This window comes from Coffea arabica, chromosome 7c (assembly GCF_036785885.1).
Source record: "Coffea arabica cultivar ET-39 chromosome 7c, Coffea Arabica ET-39 HiFi, whole genome shotgun sequence".
NCBI lineage: Eukaryota > Viridiplantae > Streptophyta > Magnoliopsida > Gentianales > Rubiaceae > Coffea > Coffea arabica.
Window position 1 is genome coordinate 4,563,684 of NC_092322.1, and position 21,359 is coordinate 4,585,042.

A 21,359-nucleotide genomic window follows, 5' to 3' on the forward strand; every position below is an offset into this window, starting at 1 on the left:
CCGTGAGTACATGATTCCAACACATGAGGGAAAAAAATTAGGGAGAATAAGGGGAGTTCTATTCTCGGACAAAAACCTAAGCAAGAAAAATTGATTAAATTAGATCAGATCAAAGAATGTTTATAGCACAAGAACACTATGACTCAACTGATTTTTTCATCATCTATTCTCTTATAACAAAAGGGAGATGGAAGAAGAGAAGAGAACAGGAAAGTTGAATTTGATGGGGATCTCTTCAGATATATCATTGACAAAATCTTCGGGAATGCACAATGTATGAGAGAGAGGCTAAAGAATGAATGGGACTGAGTGGTCATCTCAAGTCCATCGCTTCAAGGAAGCAGTTTGGAGTGGTCTGCAGCCGGCAGAGTTGGAGGAGCAGTTCGCCGACTTCCACCGAAAATGTCGTCACCAAACGGAACCTTTCCAAGTAGTTTCCCGCCTTTGAAGTACAATTATCACGTGAGCAATTTTTGCAACATGAAATCAATATAGAAATGGGTTAATTTGATATCAGAGAAAGAGGAAAACACGGCAAGGGTAAGCAAGAGCAGTTCTTTTTTTTTTTTTTTTTTTTTTGTCGACACGATAGAATTCCTATAACCTAAACTAGCGGGGAGGGGGAGGGGATTCGATGTGAGTAAAGATTCCATCGAAATTGATCAATGAAAACCGTCACATATTGTGACAAATATTGTGGGAGGCAAGGTTCGAACCCTTGACCTCCCGCACCCCAAGCTTAAGGAAGCTTGGGATGACCACTGGACCAAAGGCCCAGTGGCAAAGCAAGAGCAGTTCACCTGCTCTTAATTTTCCTCCTTTGAAGTACAAACTCATGTGAGTGACCCGTAATCCCTGCACCATGAAATCAAGTGTCCGCAGAAGTAGCAGTTGAACTGCTGGCTTGAAGAAGGGACTGACAAAACTCATCTCCCAAATCATGTAAAAATCCCAATTTTTTTGGTTGGATTTGCCCAAAATAGACGCGCCGAATTTGTGCTCAGAACAGCCGTTGGTACAGAGAAATAAAGAAAGGCCTTCAGCGGCAAAAGAAAGAACAGGGGTTCAATGAGAAATATTTGACTGTCCAATGAGAAGGAAACGGTTTAAAAGAAAAGGGACTTGATAAATGGGATTTTTGTTCAGTGGAGTCGGTTTTTTTGCTTTTCCGCTTCATAAATGGGGTCAAGTGCTGTTTTGTTCCAGACATGGTCTAATGAGAAAAGCAACGGTCCAATGAGAAATATGTGATTTTGTCACATGGCAAAAGAAAAGGAAAGCACAAATAGAAAGAAAAGAAATGGTCCAATGCCAAAAGAAAGAGAATGCTCCGGACAAGTTGCAAAGAGAAGGCTTCAACAACTTGCAAGAAATATTTGGCTTGCCACTTGTCAAATAATAAAGAAGTCACTTGGCAAGAGGAAATGAAAGCAGCAAACCTTGCTCTTTTCTTATATACCAAGGTAGAAAAAAAAAATCTTATTAGACGCATCTAATACTGCACTGAAAGATTCTTCATTTTTTTTTCCTTGGATTGCCTTTTCTCAAAGGAAACTTGCGAGCATACACGTACCGGAAAATCACACTAAACTTCGTTGCACAAATTAACCACACCATTTTCCACAAAGACGCTGCAAATAAAAAAAGCTAATTAACAAGAGTACAAGCAAATAAAAATTCCCTAAACCATAATATTATCACGAATGTGCCTGAGCAGCACCGGAACGACGACGTCCGGCGAGCTCAACTGGGGAAGATGACCGTCGGTGGACATGACCTCCACCACGGACTCACACCCTAGATTTTGATGAAGGTACTCGGAGACCACCACCGGTACGGCCAAGTCCTTCATGCTCTGGATGATGCGACAAGGCACCCTCACATGGGCTAGCAAATGTCTCGTGTCACTACAGAAAATGGTTCGAGCAACGCTGAGTGCTATGTCAGGCCTCATGTTGAATAGTGTCCTGCTGAATTCTTGCACGGCAACCGAGTCCATGTCTCCTCCAACGGCCAAGGGTGCAAATCCATCGCACCATGCCCTGTAATTTGACTTCATGGCTTCGAACAACTGGTCCAGATCTTCCTGCTCGAACCCTCCATAGTAATCCACGTCGTTAAGGTACCTGTTTGATTGGAGGAAATTTGTTTTTAAACAAAAATAAAAGCAAAATAGAATGACGAAAGAAGTGTAGGAAGAAAAAAATTAATAATTTAATCAATTGACTACATGTAGAATTTCCTCGTTATGTTTGTCGGATTATGAAGGGGGGTGGGCATGGTTTTGCCATTCCAGGCCCCACTTCAAAAGTCATTCTTTTCTACTAAGTGGAAAAAACAAATGGAATGGAATACATCAATTCCAACTTGTAATTCTCAACCCGAAGGCTGCGTCAACTTGAGAGAAAATAGATTATTGCTATTGCATCACGTTCGCTTTCATGATACACAGTTGGGAACAAATGGAAAGCAGCAGACGGTATCTGACCTACCTACAGGTGGTAAAATATAGAGCTTGGTTGATTTCACATTATAAAATTTTTAGGATAAAATAATTCCAGAAAAATTTTTCCCCCTAAGAGGAAATGAAATTTCTTCCATCATTAGGAGTTAGAACAGTAAAAGCAACGAATACTCCGCAGACCTTAACATGACGACAGGGCCTACTGATGACCATTTGATTAGACGACGTGATTTTTTTCCCCTTGGCCTCCAATTAACCCCAAAAGATGGAAACCAAGGATTATGGCTGCAGTTCTTCTTCTTGTAAAACAAAAAAAAAACAACACCACCGACCCCTTGCCTGAATATTGTACTAAACTAGTCCATAAGAAGTAACGAAATTTTGGGAAAATTTGTGGGTTTGTTAGCTTAATTCCAGTACGTGTTCAGTATTACTTTGTAATTCAGGTGTACAAGCTGGGCGTGGTGGGAATTAATTTGCAGGAGCAGGCAGTACTAGTAATTACTATTTAGTTACCTAGGTGAGCCAGAAACCATGACGAGTTTGGTGAAGAGGTCAGGGCGAGCAATAGAAGCGACGGCGCCAATCATGGCCGAAACGGAGTGGCCAACATATATGCAGGAATCCACCCGGAGCTCCTCCAGTATTGCGATCACATCATAGGCATAGCCCTCCAGAGTAGCATATCTTTCGAAGTCAAAGTAGTCCGGATTGGTGGTTCCGGCGCCCATCTTATCGAACAAAATAACCCTGTAATCCTCCACTAGGTGTGGCACCAGGTGCTTCCACACCGATTGATCCGTCCCGAACCCATGCGCCAACACTATGGTCTGCTCCCCAGAACCTAAGACCTTGGCGTTGTGAGCTTCCTCCACTATCCCCATCTGATTTATGTTAGTAGTACGGTACCACTTATTCTCCTTCCCTTCTCCTCGCCGCGATGAACTAATTAGGTCTAACAGCAAGGCTGGCTAGTTTTTGTGATGGTCAGTCCACAAGACTCGAAAACTTGTTTATATTGGGATTAAGCAGGCACTTGGGCTTTGATTGTCTGCTACTTGACTTACCATCTGTGAGATTTTTTTAGCACTTTTCTGGGCGGTAACGGAGAGAGAGCTTTATAGTGGGACGAAGGATGATGACTAACGACTAAGAACCACATGTGCTTCAGCACTGTTCTTGATCAGAATACACGTACATACGAATGGTCATGCTGTGTACATGCCTATACAAAGTTAATTCTCAAATTATTTTTTAAAAAAGTAAAAAATCTAGGGAGTTCCTAAATTATTATTGTTGCCCATTTTTTGCCCCTGATATATTTTTTTGGTCTCCAATTAGCCCTTAAATAATTAAAATTGCATAGTTTTAAGGACTTCTGACCATTTTAGACATAAATCCAAACGGACTCGAAGGGCATTTTTGTCCAACACTAATAAAAAACAACGAATTTAGGATTTTCGTAGAGAAATTTGACTAAGAATTCAAGCAAAATAAAGGATTTTTTCTTTTCAAGGTTTCTATTCCTACTCTCGCTACTTTTTATTCAGTTCTGAATAATTTTCATTATGATCAGACGAACATGCCCTTGTATCCCGGCAGAATTTATGTTTAAAATGGCCAAAATTCTTCAAATTACACACTCTTAATTGTCCAGGAACCAGTCAAAGACAAAGAATAAATCAGGGGTTTGAAAGTGGACAATAATGACAGTATAGGGACTCCCCCAAATTTTTTCACTCTCTTAAAAAAAAAAAACTAGAAAATTAAAGAGAAAAGTTAATTCGCTTAAGCGTTGATGTTTGACGCGTATACAAATTGAAATTATTCGTCTGCATGTGGTCGTCATCCATTTGTGAGCTGATGGAGGGATCACGGACAGCTGGTTTTGCATTTTGATTAATTCAATCCTTCTGCATACGACAGAGGGTTAAGAATTTTATTATAATACTAATCAAGAAGGATTAACAAATTTGAGAGACAATCGAAGTTTGCATGATGGGGCGGTGGAATCTTCTGGGGCTGTGATGGGGATTGGTCGACGAAATTGTGTGAGATTCCCTCCTAATGGAGTCAGCAGTTTTATAAGTGTTGCCCTGCGCGGACTCCATGCTCTGAAGATTACGACTCATCTTGCTTGATTGGATCTTCGAAATTGGCTAGTTTCTTTAGTAACACAATTATTGGGTGGTTGTTGATGCTGATGTTTCTGTTAGTTTACAAAAGTTCTGCACCGTAATCGTCATGAGAAGGTTGTTAATGTACTTAGCGGCATACTCTAACTTCCATGATGAGGATATATATTTATCGTATTTGTCGTAGCATACAATTCGAAAGACGATACCAGACGATAAACATGTAGAGATAATTCTCTGTAGTAATTAATCTTTGCTGAAGTTTGGAGGGAAAAAAAAAAAAAAAGATTAATCTTAGCTGAAGTTGAGAATGCCCAACAGGTCACGTCGACTGTGATTTTCACAATGGACAGCCTTGCTTTCGTCTCACTATTGATGAGGGGTTATTTTCATGTTGGAGGCCAACTGAGATTGACAATACATGATGGGCTTCTCATTTCCTCTCCGGCGACCAAGAGTACTCGGCAAATGCTACTCCATGGTGAAAGTGCACTAATGCAGCATATTCCGATCGATTGCAGGCTTTTGTGCGGAAGTCTACATCCACCAAAATAATGTCATCGTAGTTTTACCAAGAATCAAATTAGAGAAAGTTACGGATGCTGTTTTTAATTAGAGGTGATTTATGATTTTGTGCAAGAATTTAAGGCCTTTATCTAGTTTTAGAAGCCGGACAAGTCTGAATTGAATTTGAGAAATCAAGACAGACTTCCGACCTGGAAAAAAAATATTAGCTACACCACGTCACACGCCACGTGACAATACACTAATACCAATCAAAACTACGTCAAATAATGTGGTGAATCACTCCTTATCTAGCACTTGCTATACAAGAAATGACCCATCACCATTATTTAATATAATGACGAGTGAGTGATATTAATGTACTATACGGCTTACGTGGCACGCCTAATGCCTTTTCCTTGAACCTCAGGTGCTTATGGAAGGTTTTGCAAATATTTATGTTAATAAAAAGAGAATTTCCAATCTCTCGTTTAGAAACTAATTAAACAAAACTGAAGATAGTTACAGGTAATAAACTACGCCACGACAGGAATATGACAACGTCCTTTTCTCTTATGGCGTCGTAATTAGTTCTTGCTCCTGTCCAAGTCTATAGTTCACGCTAAGGAAATTTCATTTGAATTGTTTCGAGGGATGCCCTGCTCATTTTGATGCATCAATTCGCTGTAAGATCAATCTCCCTTTCAGATCCCCTGGGAATCGAGAGGACTGTGGAGGGACCAGAGAGAGGAAGCAGGCGCAATTAAGGGCCCTTCCGGAAAATATATTTTATTATAGATTAATAGAGTTATAATCGAGCTGAACCGTTGTCTTTCAAGTTCAGTTGATCAAGTTATCAAGTCATGCTCAAGTTCTGCTCCTTTATGTAATGAGTCAAAAATTTTGTTTGAATTTAACTCGTTAAAATTATCTTGAATTCAAATTCAAACTATGATTGAGTCATTTGAACTTAAAAAGTTTAAATGTGTTTAAATATCTTATACAATTTTACAACTCAAAAAATATAACCAATTTAATTAGCCTATTGAATGAGAAAAATTACACCAAATATAAAAAGGATTTGTAATAGTTAAACAAAATAAAATCTTAAGCAACCAAGACAAGATAAATCTACACAATTACTAAGAAAAATTAGTAATATTTGTTTGAATAAATGTCTAGACGAGTTTAAACGAACTATTCTCGAGTCAAACCTAACTTGGTTCATCTAATTAAACAGGTCTAATTTAATGTTTGAGCTTGCTCATTTAATTAAATTAACGAGTTGAACTCAAGCTTGTACGAACCAAAGCCAAGCAGGCTGTACATTTAACAGCTCTACACATTAATCAACTATAGTAGAACATTTTTAGTTGCTTTCTTTACATGTTGTCCCGAATGATGCTAAGCAAACACGCATGTTGATTCCCTAGTAAAGAAAAACTACCCATATTGAACTGCCACGAGCTAGGAGCACGTCACATTATTTGTTCTGAAAATTTCGGATTAGTAAAGGTCCGGTTGACCTGCTGAATGCATTGTCAACTTAGTAGGTCATTGGGTCAGCACGACTCCTTTATTCGTATGGCCATTTTTTTTTTTTTTTCTGTTAACCATCGACTTCTACGGATGAGGAGAGTTAAAAGAGATAGGTTATGTCTTTAGACCAAAAGATTGTACTGCTGCACAAGATTTAAATTTTATTGTAATTGTAAAAATTTAAACCTGTGACCTGCACCATATATAGTATTTCACTCGGTGGCTAACCCGTCAAGGATGAGAGTTAGTTTGGGGCTGAGCATCCTGATATAGCAAGACTGTCGTCTTGTCACCTGCCGATTGACTATTTTAGACAAGTATTTAAAGACCCCAGAGTCCAAACGAAGACATCCTTTGAAGACTCGAGTGTGAATTTCTCATGGTATGGTATATTATTGGTGTTACCTATGATAAGAAGGGACATACCTGCATATATGAACATGTATGTTAATATGATAAAGACCTCACATGCATCTTTATACTTACGTCTGATGACGAGAGGTATAGTCTGTCATAAAAAATGGTGCAAGAATTTCGTGCATGTTCATTATTGATCAAATGGGCCATGAATCCAACAGCTAATTTAGGCCATTTCCCTGATTGATTGATTGATGTATATGCGTACCAAAGTTTTATGATTTTCACGTCTGAGATGTTTTATTTTTCAAGGAAGTGCATATATATAGGGATTCGGGGGCTGGAACGGTTGTCAGTTCAACCGTTTCGGAAGGTGTAACATTATTTGCACACGGTATAATATCATCTATACAAAGTGTAACAATAGAACAATAGTGAGTAACACTAAAACAACTTTTTTGTGGGTCCCACACGACGTGAAAATCGAGTTACAAGGAGTGATTTGAGCCGCACAAAATTTTTTGACCAAATCATGGCCGTCAATTGCCAGGAGCGGTTGTCTGGCCCCTCGTCCATATATATAGAGAGAGAGAGATGGTAGATGCTGAAATTCATAGAGTTGCAAATTACTCTTAGATCCTATTTGATAATTCAATTCACCATTTAAACTTAATAGATTCAGATTTTAATATATTCAGACCGTTTGATAATAAAAAATTGAACATTTGAATTAATTAAGTGATACTGAATTTTCTAGATAAAACTTGCTTTCAAAATTAAGCAATAAACTATTCACTTATCACTGAATGTGACATGCACTTAAATATATTGAATTTAATATTTAATAATTCAATAACTTTATAGATTCAGATTTTAAATTTCAGGATTCAGTTTTCAGACTTGAGTTTCATTACTTCTTTTTAAGTCTTACCATTTCCTATATCTTTATCCCTAAAATATATGTATTTCTACTATCTAATTTGTGGATGCTTTTGTGTATTTCTCTTCCCTAAAAGTTATCGCGTTGGTTAGCTAACTCCTATCCAGTTCTTAATTTGGGCTTATATTTGGAAAATCCCGTCCGTTTGTCTGACTATTAAACTGACCACAAAGAAAGGTTTCTCGTTCCATTTGTGGTCTGACGGAAAGCCCAATTACAGGAGTTTTATATTGATAGGTCTGAAAACAGTAGCATGTTTTGGGCTTATCCTGTTCCAGATATAATGAGCTGTATGCCAGAACGTCCGCTTAGCCCAACGCAAGTTGGCCCGCTTGCTTATATGTACCCTTCTGATTGAAACATGCGCGTGGCGGCATTGCCCACGAAGGTTATAATACATGTGAAGAAAAGCACAACGGCCATGCGATCCTTCTCTTCAAGTAGTGCCTTCGGACGTTGTTTGGCATTGCAATGTTAATTAGGGAAACTTATTCTGGAGTTTTATTTGTGAAACCCTCTTTTAGTTTTAATTACAAGCACTTGGTAATGTTTAGCTCTTTTTCGGCAAGTGGAGTTTTGTTAGTTTAAATCAATTCGTGTAATTCTTATTATCATTAGTATGAACTCATACAATGTTGGTGTAATCATAAATTGTACGCCAACTTAATTGTATGAATTGTAAATTCAAGTTTACATAAAATAATTACATTAAACGATTTGAGTTGAACTTTTAATTTGTTGGACATGGTTGGTATCATGCTGTTGGGAGGTAGGAGCTTGAAAACGTGTAGTCCCCTCACGGTCACACCAAGCGCGTCATCCTTACTCCTACTCTATTCTAATCTAACTAGGGGGAAAGCTCAACTAAGCCTATGGGGGATCGAGGGATCGATGGAAACAGAACCACCACCGCATCAGACAGTGCACAACGCATCCATCTGAATTTTTTAAAGGATCACATAATGTGACAATTTGGTAGGAGGCAAGTTTCGAACCCCTGACTCCCACGCCACCAAAGCCTTAAAAACTTGGTAGTGGCCACCAGTCTAAGGCTCATAATATACCCACCCTCCAGGGCAATTTCTGCAAGCTGCCAATTTTAGAATTAGTTTTGACTTTCCAGTTTGCACCACCGTTCAAATCTTATCCATTACAATGAGCTAATAATCTTGTCAAGAGTGAGCCTTTAGCAATGAGAATTCTTAGGATCAAGTTTTCACTAAATTGTAATTTGTCTGCACGAGCGTTACTGATCATTATGCAACAATTGTAATCTTAAATAAAACGATTGAAAAAACGATCACTAAAACATACAATTACCTCTAAGCTGTAAGAGGAATTGAAAATGGAAACAAACGTTACAAATATTTTTTTCACAAAAAAAAAAAAAAAAAAAACGCACGCACACGCACACTGGCACACAGTCAAAGCCCATCTACGAAGCTTAGTACAAATACAAGTACAAACGACGTCCGCTGATCAGAAATCACTACTCATTTCCAATATCATGTCGAATATGTCGGAGAATGACCGGAATTGTGATGTCCGGCGAGCTTAACTGCGGCAGGTGACCCTCCGTAGAAATGACCTCAACCAGAGACTGGCCCCCAAGATTCTGGTGGAGATACTCCGACACAGCTAAAGGTACGGCCAAGTCCTTGGTGCTTTGGACGATATGGCTAGGGACGGTGACGCGGCAGAGAAAATGCCTGAGGTCGAACGTAAATATGGTCCGAAACACGCTCAGTGCTATGTCCGGCCTCATGTTGAACAAGGTCCTGCTGAATTCTTGGACGGCAACCGAGTCCATGTCTCCCCCCACCACAAGGGGTGCAAATCCAGAGCACCACGACTTGTAATTCGCCTCTATTGCATTGCAGAGTTGATCCACATCTTCTTTCTCAAACCCTCCGAAGTAGTCGTCAGTGTTTATGAACCTTCAAGAAATCAAAAGGATAAGCAACTTTTTCTTTTTTTTTTTAAGTCATAGTACATAACGCACTGCAATCAATCCTAACTATTGGATTGGAAGCGAAACTTTCTTTACCGCGGGGAAGCCGCAATCATGATGAGTTTCTCGAAAAGATCAGGGCGAAAGATGGAGGCAATTGCACCCGTCATGGAGGACAGAGAATGGCCGACAAAGATGCACGATTGAATTTGGAGCTCCTCCAAAATGGCCAGTAAATCATAGGCATAGCCTTCAAGAGAGGCATATCTTTCGAAGTCGAAGTAGTCGGGGTTCGTCGTTCCAGCTCCCATGTTGTCGTAAAGGACGACGCGGTACTCATCAACAAGGTGAGGTACGAGATGTTTCCAAAGGGATTGGTCGGTGCCGAAGCCATGGCCAAGGACGACGGTCTTCTCGCCTGACCCCAGGACCTTCACGTTATGTGCATCTTCAACCACTCCCATCTTCTTCTTCTTCTTCTTCAGTCACTAACGGATGCCAAGCACTCTCTCTCTTTATTAACTTCTTGGGCTGCCCTTGCCTGTTTGTCTGGGGAACGATAATGCAATGGGACCGTAGCCGTGGACTATTGGGGGCGAGGGAGGCCGCTTGGACTTTACCGGTGATAGGGATCAAGGAAAGGCGTCGATCACGTTCATTGATTAATAATGAGATCGATGATATTCTTTCCAGCTATTAGGGCTTCAGTCTTCAGGACCATATATGTGTGATATTTGTTCATCGCTAGCTCATCCGTTAAATATCTAACCGTCCACGACATAAACTCGTGTAGGTAGTTTAATTCATGTGGTTGGTTGATGCCATTGCTTGCTTATGAGTTTCGAGTTTCCCAAAATCTATTCTACCGCAACGGATCCTCTGTACCACACCTGTCTCACACCCTATCCCACCCCTCCTAAACTTGCCAAGTGTCCTTTTATTAATCCAATCCTGAAACAACCCAACTCGAACCATATTTAATTAATTAATCGATTAATCGGACTGAGAAACTTAATCTCTATAACCAAAATCAATTAAAATAAAAACCCAAAAAACAAAATTAGAGATTAAACAAGGCACAAAAAAAACCCACAAAATTCGGGCAGGACAACAAAGCGCAATTCAACGCAGCAGGCCACGATTCTGGTTTCCCATCAGATTGGTATCCTTCTCAAAAGCTTCATCCGTGAGACTTCTTGTTACCCTCCCAAGGCAGTTCCCATCAGACTTCCTGTTTCTTATGGAGAAGTCTCCATGTAGGGCTTCGAAGCTTCGTTCGTGAATATTTCGTCAAAGCTGAATGGTGAAGATGATGAACTCGGACAGCCCTGCTGCGTTGCGATGAAGCTTTTGAGAAGGATACCAATCTGATGGGAAACCAAAATCGTGGCCTGCTGCGTTGAATTGCGCTTTGTTGTCCTGCCCGAATTTTGTGGGTTTTTTTGTGTGCCTTGTTTAATCTCTAATTTTGTTTTTTGGGTTTTTATTTTAATTGATTTTGGTTATAGAGATTAAGTTTCTCAACCCGATTAATCGGTTAATTAATTAAACATGGTTCGAGTTGGGTTGTTTCAGGATTGGATTAATAAAAGAACACTTGGCAAGTTTAGGAGGGGTGGGATAGGGTGTGAGACAAGATGTGATACATAGGATCCGTTGCGCTATTCTACCACCGTCCTCGCACCTAAAAATAAATAAATAATTATTGGAATTTGTCAAGAGAAGAGTTCCTAAAAACAGCAGGCATTATTGGAATTTTTTTTTTGTGTGGCTAAATCATTTATAACAAAATAAATGAAAGCATGCGTAGTATTAACTAATTACTGGAATGTATCTGAACTGGATATGTAAGATAGCCATGGAAAATTGAAAAATAATAAGTTGTCTTTAGCATCATAGACAAAAAAGAGACTTATAATAAAGTATGATTTGATTATTGTATTAATGTCAATAAAAAATAAAAAGAAAATTCTTCTAAGCCGGTTAGACCATAATAGACTAGTTAACACATATTGTGCATAAAACATACGCAAAACCAATTTGCAATCATTGAGTATGTAATGACTTGAAACACAACTGCTTAACATCGATTAAATTAATCAATTTTTTTTAAATAATCAACAAATTCCTTTGCATTTTACTCACTAACAAAATCATGCCATGTTAATTTTATATTTTAATTTGAAAGAGATTGATAACACTAGGGGAATTATGGATTTTTTTATTATCCTTGAAATGTACAGCAATAAAAATGATTTTAAAAAATGTTCGATTTTCGATGAGTCATATAAATAAGGAACAATAAACCCATCTTAACTAAGAAATGGAGATTTTAAATTATCACGACATGGGTAAGTCGATTTACTTTAGTATTTATTGAAGGTGATTAAAACTCAAATGCCTTACCTTTTCATTCTAAAAAGCAAATAGGGTCATACAATAATTTGCAAAAGTAAAGTCCATGCACGAATACTACAAACTAAAAGTCTTGAGGATTGCTATACTGCATTGGCTAGAATTTTTGGGGCCAATTTGAAAATTTTTAAAATTTTAGCATATTCCCCATCTTTTCTCAAGGGAACTCTGAAACCCTTCACAGCCTCCATTACTCTACTAAAACTTCTGGCGCTGATGGTGGAGGAAATTGCAGCTGGCAACAAGCCTTCCTAACCCTGGTCCTCGTACTAAGACAAAAACTCCTATCTCCCTCATTTTCTTGTCTTGACAGAGAAAGAATATAGGTCGATTCAAGGGAAAGAAAGAAGAAGCTTCTTTTTTTTTTTTTTTTCGTCGAATACGGTAGACCTACATTATTTTATACTAAAGGGAGGGAGGCGTGGAGAGACCCAAAGATAACTCAGAGAGGACTAAACTATCACTCGACCAGACAGGTACACTATACACTCGTATAGATTTTTTAAGCAGACCCATATATGGTGGCAATTAGCAGGAGGTTAGGTTTGAACCCATCAAGCCTTAATGTTTTGGCGGTGATCACCGGGCCAAAGGCTGAAAATTAGCTATGGATATCTACGGGTTCAAGACAAGAGGGGGAGAATTAAGAAGCATATTAGAAAAGATTCGAATAAGAGATTTTACCTGAAAGCAGATCACAGCTGGTTTCTTTAGCCATTTCCTTTGAATTCCTTTCCCTGTGCTTTCCACCTCAACCCAACGTGGGAATTCAATTATGATGGAATCACTTTCCTTTTTCTTAGTGGTTTCCTAGAACCAAACGGGGCCTTAAAATTCTATTATTATTTTTTTTATATTGTATGATGAGAAATAACACATACTGTTGGTGTTAGATTGATAGAAAATTTAACTTTATTTACTTAATATCCACTAAAACTTGATTTTAAATATATAAGTTATTTTTATATGGGTGAATCGGGACAACTCACTGTCCACCAATAAAATGGATTTAATTAGATATCAATTTAAACCCATTTTAAATTCAAGGCATACTCAAATCCAGTGGATGAATTTCAGCAGATCAACATAATTGAAATTATGTTTAACACCTCTAGAGCAGACCCTTCCAAAGAAAATGAAAACATACAGATATATGTTTTTGGGCACTCGGCACTATAAAAATTAGTTAAAAGAAAATGATTGAAATCGTAAGCGGGCACTGGACAAGCAGGAACTGGTTGCGCCACGGTTTTTTTGGGTTGTTCTGGGGGTGGAGCACGATGACTCACATTGGACCAGAATGTGCATTTTGGTAGATTCAGAGCACTGCTCCATAAGCTGTGCAATACACGAAAACCCGATAAGCGCATTATGATTCTGCGATTAATAGAATATAAGTAGTTGGAATTGTCTCATTCAATAGGTAACAGAATCACCATAGAAGAAGAGTTTTGAACGGCTCCGCCTATTTGGTTTTCACTTCCTACTCGAGCTTAATGAGCTCCATCGCCTCTCACTTGGCTTGATAAGCAATCCATTTTTGAGCCAATGACTGGCATGTTGTCTGGTCCTAGTTTAAGCGGCCCGGAACACCAGTTCACTTTAATCATCTAATTTGACAACGCCCACTTCATTTGGGAAGATAAGTTCAGCTTTTACGGTGTAGTTGATCCGCTAGAGAATAAATGCTGCTTGAGTTTTTCTCTCAAGTGACCTAAATCCATTTGCATTCCTCAATCAAGCATCACTCGTTGCCATGCCCGTGGTTCCTTCTAGTGCACTTCGGGGAAAAAAAAAAAAAAAGGAACGCAAACTTCTTGCCTTTTCTCTTGGGTTGAAGAGAATGCAGACAATTTACCAAATTACAGAATTGATCCGCACGACACTGGTTCATATATCACTTCATTGATGGAAAGGATGGAACATGTGAAGTTCGAAAAAATTCAATCTGAAAAGAAACAAATTCAAACTCGGGAAATTGCATGGCATTTTTGGTAAAGAATGAGGGCATCACATCACATAAATGTAAGACCAAGCATGGCTACTATACTCTTTGGCACCAGTGTGATTCCAAACGATGACTGATCAACTTTATGTTCCCTATCCGCAAGCTGAAACGCTGTTTTATTATTCTACATGGTTACACGGGTACGTCTGTATCTAACAAATACAACACTCCCTAGGACAGAGAAAGCAAGATGAGGTGAAAAAAACCCAGCGGGGAAGTCATTAATTTGGACACAACCCTTCCTCACAAGGGTAATATACATGACCCCTTCCTTCTATCAATGGCTCCGAAAGCTCCATCCGAACCCTGTTTCGAAAGGGAAACAATATTTACAGGATAGAGTGATTGTGTACCCGGGATTGTCAAGGAGAAACCTGGGGTGTATTGTCTGCATGATCCGAATTCAGAGAATAGATATCAACAGGGACACTAGTGCAGTCGAAGATTCCAGTATCCTTCAGTCTAAAAGTTGGAGAGCCTTGATGATCAAGATAAATCACAATCACAGTAATGTCATCGTGGAAATGGCGCCTAGCTCCTTTTTCTAGTCTTTTTATGTCATTATATTTCATTTCTCTTTTCTTAGCGGCCTCTTGCAAGGCAGCTCTCACCAATCGCTTTGCAATTCCCTGCACCGTGTAACAGACAAACCCCGTAATGAGAAGTGATTAAAGCTAACCAACAACAAGATTAATAACAAGTCAGTTATTCTCAATTCTGCAGATTATAATACTTAAGCTTTAAAGATCATGCAGATTCTCACAATTCTGGGATTCTTAACGACAATTTCCACAGCTTCCTCATCGGTCAGTTGCTCCCACAGGCCATCTGATGCAAATATTAAGAACAAGTCTTGTGGCCTTAACTTTCGAATTAATATCGACGGCTCAGCTGACATGACAGCCCTTTTCAGAGGCACAGGGTATCCAAATTGCTGGAACATAGGGTCTCTGTTAAATTCGGGTTTCTTAAGATATATATCCCCAATGGACCTAGATACCTGACAAGCAAGAGGCGATAAGCAGAGATGCCATTTTCAGTAGTCAGAAGGAACAGACAAACTTCAGCATGAACAATAATATAAATAACAGCTATAACAACCATTTTAGCTCCACAAAATCAGATTGCAATTAAACAAGTCAAGCTATCATCAGATGTAATCCAAAAAGGAGTTTTAGATACAGCTAAGAACTAACATATCCATTAATGGAACAATCCAGTGCAAGAGGGGAGAAGTGTGCAAGGGATTTGGTCAGTTAAAATCATGGTAGAGATAAAAGCAAGAATTCTGTCGCATCAAAGCATTTAGGGCCCAATCAAACTCAAGGTTGTTGGCTGCCATGAAGATATTAAAGGGACTTGGTAAACCATGCCCAATGTAAAAAGCAGCCATATTTTGATGTTTAAAGTAGGTTGATCAGTTTTGAAATGTTAACTGCCTCGAAAAGAGTACTTTGAAAAAATAACTCAACTCAATTACAACACAAAATTAATAAAGAAGCATGGGAGGAATGGATGATAAGGAAAATATTTCAAAACACATTCCCTGAACAAATATGGCAGAATTTATTCCTATCTCCATGTTTACTTCCCTCGTATAGTAGAAATTATTTATGAAGCACAGTGACTCCTAAGACATGGCCATTCCGGAAAAGTTAAACGCAATTAACCTCCAGTATTGAATCACCCGCATGGTTCAGATAAAAAACAGGAAGTTGTTCATATGAGGTAATGCAAGAGTTATTTAGAGCAATAACAGGAGCACCATGTTACTTCTGGTTTAAGCAATAAAGAAAACACAAAGGAGAGAAGCCTAATATCTGACGCAAATCCAAAATGAACCCAAAGCAATTCCGTAGCCTGGTTAAAGGAAATATTCGGGCAAGCCAGAAATGCAACTTTGCTGAACAGATATATCCACCTCCCCGACCAACTCTTTTGAAAGCATTTACATTCTCGAGGATGGAAGTATAGACATTCATCTAAGTTTACTTATTGCAGTGCAAATCCAAGCCTCACAAGCAAACATGACTGTAGCCATTGGAAAAAAAAAATGTTACACAAAGTGCAGATGGCCTGATAGTTTTTAAAGCTTACTAAGCACCAGGATACTACCAGCACTTACTTGAATTAGTGTTCTTTCTTATGTAAAAGGAAGAGAAAATCCCATAGCCTGATTCATATAAAATATAAAAGTAGTTGACCCTATTATATCTATCAATCAAGAGCAGAATTCTAGTACTAGAACAAGGCACATGTTCCTCCTCTGCATCATTTTTTTTTTCAGTTGAGCTCCTCCTCTGCATCTTTACCGTGCCTGTCCTACACATTATAGGTACTCTTTAAGCAGAGAGCCTATCTCAAAGCATGAATGACTTCACATTCTTAAGCAGTGCATGTTGTGGAAACATTTTGAAGAAATTAAAAACAAAACATAGAGGAAAAGGTTCTTTTGACATTGAAATAAACTCCTCAGAAGCTGATTAGAAATGAACAAAATTTCCACTTCATTGCTATCGAACTACAACAAAGTTGACTGCTATACCTCCTTATCGACCATCAATAGAAACTGAAAATGGAAAAACTGGAGGGTTTTATCTCATGTAATCAATCGAACTGCAGGCAAAGAACACCTGAATTCATTGTGAGATGATAATTATAAACCTCTAAAGTGGGGAACGGACAAGAAATGCACCAAATCCTTGGGTAGATGATTAATCATAATCCAGAGCCTACAAAGTGACTCCAATAAATAAACACAGAAAGTAAAGAAACGGCAGTGGGATACAAACTAAAAGATCTTGATAACAACCAATCCACCCAAACCGAGGATTCCAAAACAAGCAGCTGTACCTGAATAATGCCCTTAATTCGCCAAACTCCACGAGTATGAACAACAATGTGTGCATCATCCGGATGAAGTGCCTCAATCTCCTTCCTCACCTCCTCGATGCCAACATTATGATCAGTGGACAAACGTTCTGCCACCACGGTAGACGAATTACTTTCAGGGCAACCTATTACTCTCTTACCTAGCACAGCCCTCGAGTCACCAACGTTTGCCACATATAAAACACCATTTGCTATTGCTCCAACAAGACAACATGAGCCTACTGACGCGATCTGTGGCTGAGACAACCATGAACTCTTCACGAAATGCAAAAATTCCTCCTCAATAGCATTAAATGCCTTCTTTATCACCTCCTCAGACAAACCTCCTTGTTCCAGTGCAAACTCTATTATTGCAAAATCAATTAATTAACAACGACATTCACCCGTTCCGACAACTTGCCAAAAACGTGATAAAAATTAAGAAATAATCAAAGCTTTCATCTTTCCAATTTCGTATCATAGATGACAAACAATAAATGCATTTTCGAGGTAAGTTGTCTTTCCTCCATCCTTTCCTTTATCAATCAAATCATACAAATGAGTAGCCATATGCACTCATAACTCCGAAACTTCAAACAAACTTCTATGACATCCCACAACATTTCTGAACCACAAAGAATCAAAATTATTATTATTTTTTTTTAGAAATCACGTTAATGATGAGAATCATTCTGCCAGCAATATCCCATAGTGAATGAAATACCAAATCGAAGGGAAATTTTTTTATAAAAAAAAAAAAATGAAAGAAAGAAAAAAAAAAAAAGACGTAAAGGGTTATAAGGAAATTACTCTGGAGGAAAGGAAAAAGGCGGTTAGTGATGAAGCGGGAAGCTTGAGGGCCGCCATGGCCATCATAAACGCCAATATAAGTAGCAGAAGGAGATGTGAAAACTTGACCCTGGTCTTCCAATGAAGAATTAGCTTGTACAACTGCTATGGAATAGTCACCAGAGGCATGTGGCTTCAAGTCCATGTGCCACAACAGCCCATCACCGCCGCGTCCGCCACCTAAACAGCTCTCCCACGGTCTGTAACAAGCCCCCAACATCTCCCTCCGCCTTACCGCCGCCTACTTGCCGAATTCCGATGATCAAGCATAGAAATGAAGAACTAATCTGTGTTTGAAACAAACAACTAATTTTTTCCAGTTTTACTTTAAAATGTATGCTCCAAAGGCAAGGCCAGAGTCCAGAGTCCAGAGTCCAGAGTCAAGTCTTTGCCGTAAGCAGAAGTAGTTGGATGGTGTTGAGGCGGGGCGTTTTGGTCAGTGAGGAGGAAGTCATGGAATATGCATTTAGTTAGCACTTAGTAGTATTAAAAGTTGTACACTGACTGCTATAGTAATCTTATTCTGCTATCACCGAGAACCTTGTTTGGCATAATGAAAATTATTTTCGTCAACGGATTTGAAAACATTGGCAAAATAGAATTATGATCAGCGAAGGAAGCAAGTTGAGGAATTATATAATGAAAACTCATATATTTATTTAACTAGAAAAGGTCGCGTCTCACTGATTTGTGTACTGTCCGGCCCTCCCAAGTCCCAACCACTCTTTTTCTCGTCCCATTTCTTTTCTATCCAAAAATAGCCTTTTTTAAGTTTGAAGAAGAAAACAGACATAATGCCAAACCAATCTTTCAAGTTTGGCTGTTGAAGGAAGGGGCAAAAGTGAATATGGAAACCGTGTGGGAATTCCGCGTTTAAGTGAGTGGAAAATGGAATATCCCCAGCCCCCACTCCCAGCCCCAGGGTGGTGGAAAATATGCACAGTCAAGAATGAGTAAAAAAACTGATTAAAGATTGGATCGGAGGCCGGGGATGGGCATTTGGGAACGGGAAAGAGTCAAGGAAAATTGGTTCAAAGTAAAACGATCAGATGCTGCTGCGTTGACGTGGACGTGGACGTGGAGCGAGAAAAGTTATCCCATACGTTATTGCCGTCGTCGTCGACTTCATGAAGCTGAATTGCTCCCAATCGCAATTGCACCATCTAGCTTCTGATCCAGGAACATTCTACTGAATTTTACGTTGTAGCCACTAATTTTTTTTTTTTTTGATAATTTCAGGCTAACATAAATAAATCAGCTTTTAGCAAGTTGAAACAATTTCTGATATCCCATTCAATTCATGTCATGGATATGGAAGTTTTTTTTTTTTTTTTTTTCACGCGCTTTTTGCATCCAATTACTAAGTATAGGGCTCAAATCCTGAATCCGGCGGCAACAAGAGAGACTTCTTCTCCTGACTATCAGGCCAACCCAATATAGTTTGAGAGCCTTTAAGCAACAAGAACCAAATATAGAAGCTTTTATTGGCAGGCTTCAGAGAGTAGTGATTGCGAGCCTACTTCCCGATTGTTTGCAATTATGAAGGTTTTCCCAATTGTAGTGATTGCAGTTTTTCAGAAGTTTTCCAACCATGTGTTCCTGATTGTTCTATGTATCCTTCTCATTGAAGAAGTGTTGCATTAATATCTCCTTGAAACATTCCAAAACGCAATTTTGAGAATGAAATGCTTTTCTAACTTATAAATTGGGGAAAAGAAAAAAGTTGACAGACAAATGGTTATGAAAATTACACGATAATAATCTTCAAAATCAGATGCCAAAAGTACGTTGAAAAACCAGGAGAGACACAAGATGATGGTACTCGGAGGGATATGCACGCACGGTCAGACAATTTTTTTTTTTTCTTCCCCCCAATGGTAAGTTCTGACTTCTACTTTACCACCCATTGAATTTGGGCATGAACAGTTGAACATATCACGGACTCGATTGGTCAAGAAAAAAATTGTACGGCCCAAATTACAAGTCATACATCAATTCTAACACGTGCGTGACTCACAAAAAAAAAAAACAACTAAATATATATTGTGTTCAAATTTATGTACATTTTGATCAAATGCATGAAACCGTTCAGGATGGTTTCACTATAAATAGTTTCAGTTCAAATCTCTACCTGTTTGGCCGGGACTTTTTTTTTTTTTTTTTCTTTCTGACATTTTCTTACGAAAGTAAAAATTTTCGACAAATAAATCTAACTCCCCATAGTAATTCCAAAAACCTGTTTGGCCGGGACTTACTTAACTTCTTTTTAGTAAAATTCTCTCTCCATTTTTACTATAAAATATTAGTTTGCTACAAGGAATGTCGATAGCAATAAAATATCAACTACCGAGGTTTTTTTTTTAATGCTTGATTATGATTTTTTTTTTTTTAAGCAATGAGGTTATCAACACTTAGCTGTATGGATATCCTGCCAACAAAACTTTTAAAGTTCTATGTTGGTCATACACGGTTGCTAAATATCTCGTGGCCCGTAGAAAACACGTTACCTTGCGGTACAAATGTTGGCCCAATGCTTAAGTTGATGGATGAAGAAATGTGGAGCAAAAATGCTTCTTCACCCTCGCAGCGAAGTTTAACCTTTACTTTTTTTTTGGCCCAATAGTTTTTTTTTTTTTTTTTCTTTTGTCACGATTCTGTAGCCTCACCGGTTATTTGCGCCGTCCGGGTATTTTTCACTGTAACATTTATGATTGCTCTTCCAGAAACGAGCCAGCGAGTTTGGGTGGGTCACTAAGTCACTAACTACTACAATAGAAAAACGCCATCTATGACCTAACTGCCAGACGCTGGACGTTACAGCGACTGCATTAACCCCCCGTACCAGAGGGACTAAGATTGTGTAGCCTGCCGTACTCCTTACTTAACAACCTAGAAATCTTTGGACCAAATCTCCGCCCGTCGCTTTTCACACACACTAATGAATCAATCAATCAATCAACTATGGGGATGGAATCATACGCTTTTGAAAACAATTGGATAATAGTCGGGTTTCTTATTTGAAATTTAAAAAATTTGTTTGAAGATGGAAATGACTTTGACCTGAATCTTGCTGACTTTTGAAACTGTGGGTGCGAAGTGCAGATGCTGCGATTAGTCAAATCAATCACCACGCAACTCCCGTATTCTCTTAGTTTCAACTTCTCACGATCTGAATCTATCATGTGGCATGCATAGAGTTGAAGGCTGGTAAACATGATGATGGATTATTATCTTACATAAATTACGTCAATAATAGTTATAAAGCTACATATTGATGAAAGGAGCAAATCTAATAATTCAACAAATCTCTCAGAAATGTCTCAAAA

General features: G+C 38.7%; 3 protein-coding genes across 3 annotated transcripts; all 3 read right to left on the reverse strand.

The window, feature by feature from the left end:
• Nucleotides 1-1,496: 1,496 nt before the first annotated feature.
• On the reverse strand, nucleotides 1,497-3,659 carry LOC113698060 (karrikin insensitive 2 receptor CA). The gene is made up of 2 exons (XM_027217730.2): nucleotides 2,981-3,659; nucleotides 1,497-2,126 (listed from the first exon to the last, which is right to left on the reverse strand). The coding sequence occupies exons 1-2, from the start codon at nucleotides 3,346-3,348 to the stop codon at nucleotides 1,682-1,684; spliced, it is 813 nt and encodes a 270-aa protein (XP_027073531.1). The 5' UTR covers nucleotides 3,349-3,659; the 3' UTR covers nucleotides 1,497-1,681.
• Nucleotides 3,660-9,195: 5,536 nt separating this feature from the next.
• Nucleotides 9,196-10,621, reverse strand: LOC113698085 (karrikin insensitive 2 receptor IA-like). Its single transcript, XM_027217767.2, has 2 exons — nucleotides 9,987-10,621; nucleotides 9,196-9,876 (listed from the first exon to the last, which is right to left on the reverse strand). Exons 1-2 carry the CDS (start codon nucleotides 10,352-10,354, stop codon nucleotides 9,429-9,431), a joined length of 816 nt encoding a protein of 271 aa, XP_027073568.1. The 5' UTR covers nucleotides 10,355-10,621; the 3' UTR covers nucleotides 9,196-9,428.
• A 3,633-nt stretch (nucleotides 10,622-14,254) lies between these two features.
• Nucleotides 14,255-18,691, reverse strand: LOC113698249 (probable protein phosphatase 2C 63). Its single transcript, XM_027217998.2, has 4 exons — nucleotides 17,995-18,691; nucleotides 17,167-17,549; nucleotides 15,077-15,313; nucleotides 14,255-14,942 (listed from the first exon to the last, which is right to left on the reverse strand). Exons 1-4 carry the CDS (start codon nucleotides 18,251-18,253, stop codon nucleotides 14,676-14,678), a joined length of 1,146 nt encoding a protein of 381 aa, XP_027073799.1. The 5' UTR covers nucleotides 18,254-18,691; the 3' UTR covers nucleotides 14,255-14,675.
• Nucleotides 18,692-21,359: the final 2,668 nt, after the last annotated feature.

Bases quoted from the DNA above. Each gene is read 5' to 3' on its own strand.
- LOC113698060 (XM_027217730.2), bottom strand. From the start codon at position 3,348: ATGGGGATAGTGGAGGAAGCTCACAACGCCAAGGTCTTAGGTTCTGGG. The intron at 2,127-2,980 runs GTAACTAAATAG...CCAATCAAACAG, and splicing joins ATGGTTTCTGGCTCACCTAG to GTACCTTAACGACGTGGATT.
- LOC113698085 (XM_027217767.2), bottom strand. From the start codon at position 10,354: ATGGGAGTGGTTGAAGATGCACATAACGTGAAGGTCCTGGGGTCAGGC. The intron at 9,877-9,986 runs GTAAAGAAAGTT...GATTTCTTGAAG, and splicing joins ATGATTGCGGCTTCCCCGCG to GTTCATAAACACTGACGACT.
- LOC113698249 (XM_027217998.2), bottom strand. From the start codon at position 18,253: ATGTTGGGGGCTTGTTACAGACCGTGGGAGAGCTGTTTAGGTGGCGGA. The intron at 17,550-17,994 runs GTAATTTCCTTA...TTGCAATAATAG, and splicing joins CCTTTTTCCTTTCCTCCAGA to AGTTTGCACTGGAACAAGGA. The intron at 15,314-17,166 runs GTACAGCTGCTT...CTTGCTTGTCAG, and splicing joins GAATTAAGGGCATTATTCAG to GTATCTAGGTCCATTGGGGA.